At 40.7% G+C, this 13,067-nt stretch overlaps 1 protein-coding gene across 3 annotated transcripts in view; it reads right to left on the bottom strand.

Moving 5' to 3' along the window:
* Positions 1-13,067, bottom strand: part of CEMIP2 (cell migration inducing hyaluronidase 2) — a 114,962-nt gene that overhangs the window by 27,502 nt on the left and 74,393 nt on the right. For all 3 annotated transcript variants that reach the window (XM_060199693.1, XM_060199692.1, XM_007531243.3), the window contains 4 exons: positions 10,093-10,224; positions 8,436-8,471; positions 6,095-6,250; positions 1,944-2,121 (listed from right to left, as the gene is read on the bottom strand). In XM_060199693.1, the coding sequence (XP_060055676.1) occupies positions 1,944-2,121; positions 6,095-6,250; positions 8,436-8,471; positions 10,093-10,224 (502 nt within the window). The remainder of the gene's footprint in view (positions 1-1,943; positions 2,122-6,094; positions 6,251-8,435; positions 8,472-10,092; positions 10,225-13,067) is intronic.

The raw sequence follows: 13,067 nt of genomic DNA, 5'->3' as shown, positions 1-13,067 counted from the left end.
TCTACCATGCTTTCACAGTTAACCCTATACAGGTATTTCTCTTTCTCTTTCTCTTTCTGTATCTCTCCCCTCTCAATTTCTTTCTGACCTACCAAAAAAGAGAGAAGAAGGGAAGGAGGGAGGAAGAAGTAAAGAAGCAGAGAAAGAAAGGAAGGGAGAAAGAAAATGGACCCTGGGGACAATAGACCCAGTGTCCAGGTACTGAGCCCCAGTTATAAATTTGGTGAAGAAAGAGAGAAAGAGAGAGAGAGAGAGAGAGAGAGGAAGAAAAAGGGAGAAAGGAAGAAAGAGGGAGAAAGAAATGATGAAATGAGAGACAAGACAGCCAGCCCTGACCCAGAGGGCTGCTCTAAGACCTGCCCTACTCACAAGGACAGCTGTCTATAGACCTACTGGAGACAGCGGCCTGAAAAAGAACTGACCAACTAAGCTGACTTCCCAGTTTATACCTGCACGATGTTTCAGGATTTGACTATTCCAGAAAGCCAGATGTAGACTTTAACAAACAATGCCATGTTCTGTTTGAAACTGGACAACCACAAAATTTGCCTGTGGATGGAAATGAAAGGACCCTGAGCCACTTCCCATCTGTGGCTGCTCGAGGGAAGGGGAGCAAGGCGCCCCAAGACTCAGCCTCTTTGTGACATCGCTAACTGCCACTGGCATTCTGGGGCCAGCAAGACAGGTGCCAGGTAGGGGTGTGAAATCAGTGGCCTGTGTTATCCGGATAAAGAAGGAATGATGAAACCACCAAGAAGAAGACTACTTGTGTGCGTACCACATTATAAACACCTATTTGTAAGTCATTTTTGCGGGCTTTCTTTTTTTTTCCCACTTACTTATTTAGAATAGAGACAGAGAAATTGAGAAGTATGGGGGAGGTAGAGAGGGAGAGACATGCAGCACTACTACATCACTTGTGAAACTTCCCCCGCAGGGGGGGACTAGGGACTTGAACCCAGTACACTGTAATGTGTGAACTTAACCAGGTGCACTACCACCAGGCCCCTGCAATCTTTACAGAAAATTTCTAATAGTACACATCAGAAATGATCCAATCTAGATCATACCAGCTGAGTATATCTCTTCCTTCTCAAGGTTTTAGCTCCCATTTCTACAGAAAAACAACTCCCAGTAGAGCAAAATAGCAGGCAGATTCATTAAACTGAATTTCCCCAAATCCTACCAACGCTTGCTCTTAGTGTAAGCCTTGCCAATGTCATCACTTCTTTTTTTTTTTTTTTTTTGCCTCCAGGGTTATTGCTAGGGCTCGGTGCCGGCACTGCAGATCCACTGCTCCTGGAGGCCCTTTTCTCCCCATTTTTGTTGCCCTTGTTGTTGTTATTATTGTTATTGTTGTTATTGACATCATTGTTGTTGGACCGATACAGAGAAATAGAGGAGGGGAAGACAGAGAGGGGGAGAGAAAGACAGACACCTGCAGACCTGGTTCACCACTGGGGGCTCAAACTGGGATCCTTATACCAGTCCATTAACACTTTGCGCCAACTGTGCTTAACCCACTGCGCTACCGCCCAGCTCCCCATGTCATCACTTCTAGGCATTTTCCCTTTCAATATAGCACCTCAACATCAAAAACTCCCCAGTATACAATGTGGAAAGTCGGGTCTCATCTTCCACTCAGCAAGTCAGAATGTGTGGATTTAGAAGTCAGTTTTGTGAGTATTCTTCTTTCTAGTCATGAAGACACTATGTGACTCAATCTCTGGATTTTTGTATCTAGGGATCTGCTGTCCCTCTCTATCCCACCAGAGTAGCTATATAGAACCCATAAGAACATACTTCCATGCAAATAGACTTTCATGTTTGAGGCTCCAAGGCCCCAGGTTCAATCCTCAGCCATAGCTGAGCAGTGCTCTGGTCTATCTTTCTCTGTGTATTGCTCTCATTAAAACAAAATAAAAGTAAGACAAAGAACATACATGCGGACCAAACTTCACAAGAGAGATGTTATTCTTGGGAGTGATTTGCCAAGGGTTCTTCATGAGGAAGCCAATGGCACTGGTGTACCGGTCTGGAGTGGGCACGTATCTTTTGAACGTGCATCTGGTAAGATGAACTGGCCCGTCGTAAATCTGAAAGCCACGAATAGGGAATGTCCTGTTGAAACACAAGATGTCATTTAATGCCTGTGGGCCCCATCACCTGTAAAGCACTCTGCTTACATACTTGCTTTATAAATACTTATTGAATATCCCGTCTGTCCCAAGCACTTTTCTAGGTGGAGTGGAGTCAAAGACAAGATCCTGATGAAATGGGGGCTGGGTGATGGCACACTCAGTAGGGCACACACATCACTATGTCTAAGGACCTGGGTTCAAGCCCCTAGTTGCCACTTGCGGGAGGGAGGGGGATGTCTTTGAGAGCAATGAGGCAGTGCTGTAGGTCTCACTCTGTCTCCTGGTCTCTCTGTTTCTCTCTGTCCTATAAATAAAATGGGAAAAATAATGACTAATGGGAGAGGTGGATTTGTCATGTAGGCATTGAGCCATAGCAATAACCTTGGTAGCAATCAAAAAATAAGATAAAATAAGATCCTGATGAAATAAAACATTCACTATAGTGGGGAAGGCAAATAGAAGAACACAGGATACTTTCAGAGAATCAGAGCTGGGAGACAATGAGACACAAAAACAATCCACTGGACTATGTGGGAGAGTCACGCTGCTTTGGGTAGAATGAAGACTGCTCTGAAGAAACAACTTCCATGTCCTTGAATCCGCTCAGTTTAAGACCTTTTATTTAATAATGCATATATTTTAGCTCTAGTTCCCCAGTCTCTAGCATGAGAACAAACGGCAAAGCTGCTTCAACAGTGAAACTTCTTTCAAGTCACTAAATGTTAAGAGTAAGGTGAAATGGTAGACTTAAAGGGATAAAAGTGTAAGTCCTCAAACATTACTATGTCAAAGAGGCTCAACAGAATGAGAAATTCATCTTTTTCATTTTCTCCCTTTCTGTTTAAACACAAACTCCTTAAGCTACTAATCATATATCATTAAGCATAATTAGGGCACAAACCCTGCAATATTCTGGATTCCTCAAACTTCTTTCCTATTCTTCACTAGCACTGCAGAAGATTTCTACAACAACTAATTAGTTTACAGCTTGGCAGGAATTTATAGTGAAAGCATATATACTAGCAAGAAAACCAAACAGCCATAAAAATCTATAAGCCCATATGCTGAAATGATTGTCTCCCATAGGAAAGGTATTAAAGATACAGTAAAACAAAAACTGAAGGGACATTCGTTTTGAAGAAGTCTTCCTCAGCAAAATAATAAGCATTTTGACATAAAACTGGAAACTAATGCAATTAAAAGAATGGAAGTCAGTCCAGCTCCCACCACACTGAAGCAATGTTTAGTGCTGGGGTCTCTCTCTCTACTTTTCTCTTAAGTAGATAAAAAATAAATAAAAATAAAAAAGGTATTCACATGGCCACCACTTTGCTGCAGCCCATATCCCATCCAGTAAACTTAAAAAGAAAAAAGGTGGTAGTGCACTGGGTTAACTGCACATGGTCCAAAGCGCAAGGATCCCATTTCGAACCCCTGGCTCCCCACCTACAGGGGAGTCCCTCTGTAAGCAGTAAAGCAGTGAAGCAGGTGTCTATCTTTCTCTTCCTCTCTGTATTCCCCTCCTCTCTCAATTTCACTGTCCTATCTAACAACAAGTGCAGCAACAACAACAGAAAAAAGATGGAGGCCAGGAGCAGTGGATTCATAGTGTAGGCACCAAGCCCCTGGAGGCAAGAAGGAAGGAAGGAAGGAAGGAAGGAAGGAAGGAAGGAAGGAAGGAAGGAAGGAAGGAAGGAAGGAAGGGAGGAAGGGAAAAAAGAAGTAGGGCCAAGAGATGGCTCATGTAGTAGAACACAGGTTTGTGCCCCTGGCCACCACAAGGGAGCAGCTGCATGGATGATGCTTCAGAAGTGGCGGAGTAGTGCTGTGATGTCTCTCCTCTCTCTATCCCTCCCACCCTCACCTTTTCTCTTAAAAAGGAGAAAAAGGGTCTGTAGGGAGTAGTGGAATCATGCAGGCATGAGCCTCAGCAATAACTCTGATGAGAAAAGAAGGAAAAGAAAAGAGAAGAAAGGAAAGGAAAGGCAAAAAGAAAAGAAGAAAAATAAAAAGGAAAAGAAGAGGCAGTGATAGAGCCTAAATGGTTAGTGCTGAAGGCAAACCAACAGGGTATGTATGAATCCCACCCACCCCCAGATTTTAGTAATTCATTCATAAAGCTGGCTGATGACAGTACTTGCATCACTGGATTTTATGAGAATTAAGCAGACAACAAAATATTTAGAACAGAATAAGCTTTTAATAGGAGGCTAGGCTGTGACATACGTAGAAGAGAGCACATATTACCATGCACAAGGATACAGGTTCAAGTCCCCAGTCTCCACCCTGCTAGAGAGGAGCTTCATGTGTGGTAGAGCAGGGCTTCTCTCTATCTCTATCAAATCTCTCTCTGTCTCTACAAAACAGAAGGAAGGAGGCAGTGGGTGGGGGTAGATAGCATAATGGTTATGCAAAGAGACTCTCATGCCTGAGGCTCCAGATTCAATCCCCCACACCATCATAAACCAGAGCTGAGCAGTGCTCTGGTGAAAAAAAAAGGAAGAAAGAGAGAGAAAAAAATATATGTGGCCACCAGAAGTAGTGGAATCTTCATACAGGCACTGAGCACCAGCGATAAATCTGGTGGCAAATTAAATTAAATTAAAAGATTTTTAATAAATGTTCACTATTGAAAATCCATTAAGTTTCTTTCCTGGTGGTTTCCACCTCGCACTAATAGGAGTTTCACAGAGCACACAGGAACCTCACTCCATTGTAACCCAATGTTGACAAACCTCCATCTACCAGTTTGTGCCCAGTGTTTAAATTCATCAGCATCACCTGATGAATTCTGACATCTGCTCTCATGAAAAGCCCTTAGAACTCTCCATTTTCTCCACATGGTTTTCTCATAAGTAAAATGAGGACAACTCACAACTGTCTCTCAGAACTAAGGCATGGGTTAATTACTTACTTAAGCCTAAATGTCCTAAACTGTCTTGCTAGTGTGAAGTGCTATTAATGATTCTATGATTATGATGACAAGAAACATGCCCAAAGTCTCCCCATATCCGCCTTCCACATCTAAAACACAGTTCAGCGTAAAGCTGTGGATACATTCTGAGTCAGTTTTGGCATCTACCAACTCATTTTCTAGGGCTTTTTTCAATAGGTAATTTCCTTTTTCCAGTGGCTATTTCTGAAAACCAACATCATAAATTGAGAGGAAAGGACTATGTCAGCGTTTATGGTCTGCCAACTTTCTGTGGTTCAAGAAAGAAGAAAATCACCCACTTACATAAGGCCTTACACAAAAGAAAGAGTAACAAGGCAAGTTCCTTTCTTAGAAAAGTAAGAAACAAATCTATGAAGGGTTTAATAATTAATGGTGCAGAACTCAGAGAATGATGTAAAGGGTAGGTAATTATAATAATGAAGAGAGTAATTGTAGTAGCAATGAGATGGGAAAATTATCACAGTGGGAGTAATTTCATGTCAAGAATTATCAAATCAATCATAACTGTACATATGCTAGTCCAGGGTTATTTCAGAAACTCCCAGAAGAGATTCAGTTTTCCATTTATTATTATTATTTTTTTACTATTTAAAAAATATATTTTTCTAATTTATTTTAGATAGAGACAAATAGAGGGGAGAGAGGGAGACAGAACAGGAGAGAGGGGGCAGGGGAGATAGCATATGCAAACAGATTCTCATGCCTGAGTCTCCAAGGTCTCAGGTTCAACTCTCTGCATTACCATAAGCCAGAGCTGAGCAATGCACTGGTAAAAATAAATATAAATAAATAACATTTATTACATTTATTATAAAAGAAAGAGAGAGAGATCTATAGCACTGCTTCACCACTTGTGAAGCTTCCCTGCTGTAGGTGGGAATAGGGAGCTTGAACCCATGTCCTTGAGCACTGCAATGTGGACATGCAACTGGGTGCAACAACTAGTTTTTTCATTTATTATTTGAATTGAACACTCCACTGCTACAGCAATGCTTACCTGTTCCTGGGTAAGGTCCGGGGCTTCTGATCTATCCCTCCAATGCCTACATACTTGTTCTGTCCACCTTGAAAGCCGTAATTCCTGCTCTCTCCCACAAACAGAGACTCAGAGACTTCCTGGCTAGAGCCTTCATCACTTGGAAAGCTTCCATCACTGTGAACATGCAAATCATCATGAACCATATGTATCCCAGTACTGACTTTGACTTTCAAACAATAATACAGCAAATGGAAAGAATAAACTTGCCATTCTTAGAAGGCTAGTAATGGACCTACCCTATGACTGCATAATTCTTCTCCTGGGGATATATTCTAAGGAACCAAACACACCCATGCAAAGAGATTTGTGTACACATATGTTCATAGCAGCACAATTTGTAATAGCCAAAACCTGGAAGCTACCCAGGTATCCAACAACAGATGAGTGGTTGAGAAAAGTGTGATATATATATATATATATATATGGATGGAGCTTGAAGGAATTGTAGAATCAGCCAGAAAGAAAAGGATGAATATGGGATGAACCTACTCATAGACATAAGTTGAAAAATAAGGACAGAAGGGAAAACACAAAGCAGAATTTGGACTGGAGTTGGTGTGTTGCACTAAATTAAAGGACTTTGGGATGGGGGGTGGTGTTCAGGTCCTGGAACATGATGGTGGAGGAGGAACTGGTTGGGGCTTAGAGTATTATGTGGAAAACTGAAAAATATTACAGGTATACAAATTATATTTTATTATAAACCATTAATCTCCCTTCCCCCAAAAGAATAAGCTTTCCTAGGACAAAACAATCAAAAGAGAAGGCTGTGTAAAACAGCAGCAAGAATAAATTGTTATTTGGAGAAATATGAGTAACATAAAAAGTTCAGTTCTGGGAGTCCGGTGGTAGCCCAGTGGGTTAAGCGCACATGGCGTGAAGCGCAAGGACCTGCTAAGGATCCTGGTTCGAGCCCCTGGCTCTCCACCTGCAGGGGAGTCGCTTCACAGGCGGTGAAGCAGGTCTGCAGGTATCTATCTTTCTCTCCCTCTCTGTCTTCCCCTCCTCTCTCCATTTCTCTCTGTCCTATCCAAAAACAACTACAACAATAAAACAAGGGCAACAAAAGGGAATAAACATTTAAAAAGAAAACAAAAATAACAACAATGATAACTACAACAACAATAAAAAAAAAAAAAAAAGGGGGAGTCGGGCTGTAGCACAGCGGGTTAAGCGTAGGTGGCGCAAAGCACAAGGACCAGCATAAGGATCCCGGTTCGAATCCCGGCTCCCCACCTGCAGGGGAGTCACTTCACAGGTGGTGAAGCAGGTCTGCAGGTGTCTATCTTTCTCTCCTCCTCTCTGTCTACCCCATCTCTCTCCATTTCTCTCTGTCCTATCCAACAATGACAAAAACAATAATAATAACTACAACAATAAAAAACAAGGGAAACAAAAGGGAATAAATAAATAATAAAATTAATATTTTTAAAAAAGAGAAAATATATATATAAAAAAACAAGGGCAACAAAAGGGAAAATAAATAAATAAATATTTAAAAAAGTTTTTAAAAAAAGTTCAGTTCTTAGGGGCTGGGTGGTGGTGCACCTGGTTGAGAACACATGCTACAATGTACAAGGACCTGGATTCAAATCCCTGGTCCTCACCTGCAGGGGGAAAGCTTCATGAGTGGTGAAGCACTGCTGCAGGTATGTCTCTGTCTCTTTCCTTCTCTATCTCCCCCTTCCCTCTCGATTTCTAGCTGTCTCTATCCAATAAATAGATAATAAAAAGTAAATTCAAAGATATTTTTAAAAATACCTCTATGAGGGTGGGGGAGGCAGCATAATGGTTATGCAAACAGACTCTCATGCCTGAGGCTCCTAAGTCCCAGGTTCAATCTCCCACAACACCATAAGCCAGAGCTGAGTAGTGCTCTCGTGCTTTTCTGTGTGTCTCTCTATGGATCTCTCTCAAAAATAAAATTACTAAAAATAAAAAAAAAGAATTAAAAAAAAAAACCTCTATGAAATTACGAGACACTGAAGAAAGTATTAATCAGCTACCAACTTTTTTATAGTCTAAAACATGAGTGTTTTAAGAAAAAAAGTATGGCAGGCCTAACCATCTGGGAAATCCTTGCAATTTTAATCCATTTATTTAATATGAATTTAATAAATCTATAAAAATGTGTTTTGGCCCTCTACTGGTATCAGAAAACAAATACTAATGGTGTTTAATGCTGGTAAAAGAACATTGTGTGTATGTTTAAAAAAGAAGGAAAAAAAAAAGAGTAACAAGCAAGGTTTACTTATAGCTTTAAAATAATCAGATAAATATTCTTAAAGCAATCACAAACCTGGCAAAGGTCAGTCCAATTCCATTATCTGCAAATCTATAAGAGAATAGCGGAACAATTATTGTATCATACAAGAAGAGTTAATTATCTCAAAACTTAACTGCTTTGAAATTGATTAGGCTCCAATACTGTTTATTCTCTAAGATGACCAAAAGAAAGTTTAACTCACAATAATTAAAAAGCACACTTTTCACAGGGCAGGCACATAGTTTCAAGTCTCCACTTTGCTTTGTAACCTGCATAACAAATTACTTAGCTTCTCTCCACCCCAGCTTTAACTTTCCTTCCTCCTAAGACACTTAGAAGAATTAAACATACTAAAAACAATGTCAGCCATTTATTGGCAAACAATAAGCAGCTTATAAGGATTGGCAGTTAGGTCATGATATTGTCTTTAAAAACTGTTTAAGACTAATTTATGGGTGGCTGGGTGGCAACACACCTGGTTGAATACATATGTTACAATGAACAAGGGCCTACATCCAAGCCCCAGTCCCCACCTGCAGGGGGGAAAGCTTCATGAGCGCTGAAGCAGTGCTGTAGGTGTTGGTCTCCTTTTCTATCTCTCCCTCCCCTCTCACTTTCTATCTCTAGTAAATTAATTAATTAATTAATTAAAAGATTGATTAAACTATTTATGTTAATGAGAGAGAAGCCAGATTACTGCTTAGTTCTGGAATATGGTGGTGCCAGTGATTAAACTGGAATCTCTGAGCCTCCAGGATAAAAGTCTGGTTCACTATCACTATGCTATCTTCCCTTTTTAAAGCTTTTCAGCATGTACATATATCTACCACTCAAACACACTATCAAATGTTTGTGTGTGACAAGTGACAGAGATGATGGTGAAATGCCAAGAAACTAGTGATAGTGCCAGAAAAAATAGGTTTTTCTAGATTCCTGCATACTAAATCTTAGTTCAACATACACCAGGCTTCTCCTAAAGTTATACAAATGGAAAAAAAAAAAAACCAAGATTATTGCCTTTAAGCCATGTAAAGACATAAGTCAACAGACATTAAGGTGGAATTCACAGCTTCTATTTTGAATGGCAACAGAAGGGTATTAGGAAAACTTTTAAAGGCAGTTCCAAGATGAAGGGGAAAAAAAAATCCAGGGAGTTTTGAGAATTCTTATTTGGTTCTCTGATATAAAACCTGTTTGTTACATAAAGTGAAATTCCCAGTGTCTGCTCAATTGCATCAAAAAACTCTGTCACCAGACAAATTTGGTTCCAATAAAAGCAGCAAACGAGACGATTACAAACATGGACAGTCTGTTAATGCTAGGAAACTTCCTCAGGATGTGTCAGGAGAAAAATTTGATTCCAGAAACCACCACCATATTATTACTCTACTAGGTTCTTTTAAAAATAGTCTTAAAATATAAAAACACTTTTTGCTTTGCCATGTGCATGACTTAGGCCTGAGCTTGGCTCCCATTGCATTGAAAGAAGCTTCAGTGCTACAGTCTCTTTCTCTTTCTCTCTGCCTTTGTCTCTATCAAAAGGAAGAAAAAAAGAGAAAAAATACATATATATGGTGTATAGACATATACAGTATATAGTGTATAGATATATATGGTGTGTTTGTATATATACACACACACACACATACACACCAGCACCACAGATAATTAGTTTATAGAGAATACCTACGCTGAATTCTGGACGACAATGTCTCCCCCTCTGACCCAAGCTCCATTGTCATTATTTTTAAAAGCAATAAGCCTGTCAATTAAAGCAGCAACACGTGGCTTTTCAGGGTCTGCATCCTGATGAGGCCGAAACCTTAGAATGGAGAGAAAAACAAAAACAAAGAAAACTTATTTTGAAGCAATAAGAAGGCAGTGGAAATTAGCCACTCATAAGCATATTCCTAAGTAGAAAAAGCCAGATTTAAATTTTACCAAAAGAAAAAAAACTTAAGGCATAACTAGATTTTTGAGTTTCAAATACTGCAAGAAACAATTTACATTTATGCACATGCAAATTTCCAAAGAAGTAATTTTAATAAATTTGCATTATTGTACAATAGAATAAACACACTACAGTATGCCATTCACTAAAATCAGTTGAAAAGAACACCTCAGAGCAGGGAATCTGGTATGCTTTTACAAACTGTTTAAGTTATACTTACATACATCTACTACATAAATTAATTACACATTTCAGTATACTTCTATGTGAACTGTAATATTACCCAAGTTGCATGCTGGTGAAATGCTTTAAATACAAAGTTAAAAACTATGTTCAGTATCTTTTTTTTTTAAGTCTTAATTCCAAGTACACTTTATTTCTTTGGTTTACTAGCTATAATACCTGAAAAGGAAAGATTTTTAGTTGTCACCAGAGCTTCACCACTCCATATCTTTTACAAGACTACAAAGAGATAAAGACAGAGAGGCCAGGTAGTAGCACAGCGGGTTAAGCGCACGTGGAACAAAGTGCAAGGACCGTCACAAGGATCCCGGTTCGAGGCCCCAGCTCCCCACTTGCAGGGAGGTTACTTCACAAGTGGTGAAGCAGATCTGCAGGTGTCTGTCTTTCTCTTCCCCTCTCTGTCTTCCCCTCCTCTGTTGATTTCTCTCTGTGCTATCCAACAACAGCAACGAAAACAATAAAAACAGCAACAAAACGGGAAAAAATGGCCTATAATTTGTGGTAGAAGCACTGAGTCCCAGCAATAACCCTGGAAGCAATAAACAAACAAACAAATAAATAAGATAAAGACAGAAAGGCACCACAGGGTCAAAGCTTCTTTCAGTGTGGTGGGGACCAGATTCAAATCAGGGCTGTGCATGTAGCAAAGCAAGTGCATTCTCCAAGTGAGTCATCTTGCCAGCCCAATAAAGACTGAATCTTATTGGAGGCCGGGCAGTGGTCCACCTAGTTGAATGCATATTACTAGATGCCAGGATGCTGGTTTGATCTCCTGGCTCCTGACCTGTGGTGGGGGGAGAGGGAGGAGAAGGGGTGGCAGCTTTACGATAGAGACAGAATTGAGAGGGGAAGAGAGACACCTGCAGCACTGCTTCACTAACTCTTTCTTTGTGCATTGTAACATGTGTTCAACCGGATGTGTCACCACCCAGCCCCATAAATATGGCTTTTTACATGGTGATCGGAAAATTGAATGAATAGACGGACAGATATACACAGAGATGTGATGGAAAGTATCAGAAGAATGGAATTAGGAAAAGTGTGCTAAAATCTTACTCCTTAAAAACCTAGTCACCCACCAGGTTCCAGATACTACTAGCATGATGCCAACCAGACTTCCCTGGACAGACAGCCCCAACAATGTGTCCTGGAGCTCCAATTCCCCAGAACCCTGCCCCACTAGGGAAAGAGAGAGACAGGCTGGCAGTATGGATTGACCTGCCAACACCCATGTTCAGCAGGGCAGCAATTACAGAAGCCAGACCTTCCACCTTCTACATCCCACAATGACGTTGGGTCCATACTCCCAGAGGGATAAAGAATAGGAAAGCTATCAGGGGGAGGGGATGGGATATGGAGTTCTGATGGTGGGAACTGTGTGGAGTTGTACCGCTCTTATCCTATGATTTTGTCAGTGTTTCCTTTTATAAATAATAAATTTTTTAAAAAGGTAGTCACTTAGTAGCGCAGCGGGTTAAGCGCAGGTGGCACAAAGTGCAAGGAGCGGGGTAAGGATCTTGGTTCCAGCCCCCAGCTCCCCACCTGCAGGGGAGTCACTTCACAGCTGGTAAAGCAGGTCTGCAGGTGTCTATCTTTCTCTCCCCCTCTCTGACTTCCCCTCCTCTCTCCATTTCTCTCTGTCCTATCCAACAACAATGGCATCAATAATAACTACAACAATAAAAAACAATAAGGGCAACAGAAGGGAATAAAATTAATATAATATTTTTTTTAATTAAAAAAAAAAAAAACCTAGTCACATCCCTTCCCATCTAGGGAAGATAGAAATAGGCTGGGGATATGGAATGATCTGTTAACACCCATGTCCAAGAGAGAAGCAATTACAAAAGCCACAAGTCCTACCTTCCACAACCCAAAAAGAATTTTGGTCCATGCTCCCAAAGGGGGAGAAATGTTAGGGAAAGATGACTAGAGGGTTCTGAACCCCAATTACATCAAGACCCTGAGAGAGAAGAAGGACAAAAGGAAGGACACTTGGAAGTAGTAATAGGTGTAGGTGTGGCCTAAAAAGAAAGAGAAGGCAGGACCATCGAAAAAATGGGCAAAGGTGGTTAGATAGCATAATGGTTATGCAAAGAGATTCTCATTCCTGAGGCTCTGAAGTTCTAGATTCAATCCTGTGTACCAGCATAAGCCAGAGCTGATCATTGTTCTGGTCTCTGGTTTAAGGCAGGGGCGCAAACATATATAAATATAAACAGTTATAGAAGGAGTCGGGCAGTAGTGAAGCAGGTTAAGCGCAGGTGGCGCAAAGTACAAGGACAGGCATGAGGACCCCAGTTAAAGCCCCTGGCTACCATGGGGAGCTGCTTCACAAGTGGTGAAGCAAGTCTGCAGGTGTCTCTTTCTCTCCCACTTTCTCTGTCTTCCCCTCCTCTCTCCATTTCTCTCTGTCCTATCCAACAACAATGACAACAATAATAACTACAACAATAAAACAACAAGGACAA

The sequence above is a fragment of the Erinaceus europaeus genome, chromosome 10 (assembly GCF_950295315.1).
Source record: "Erinaceus europaeus chromosome 10, mEriEur2.1, whole genome shotgun sequence".
NCBI classification, from domain to species: domain Eukaryota; kingdom Metazoa; phylum Chordata; class Mammalia; order Eulipotyphla; family Erinaceidae; genus Erinaceus; species Erinaceus europaeus.
This window is presented reverse-complemented; position numbering and strand designations above follow the sequence as displayed.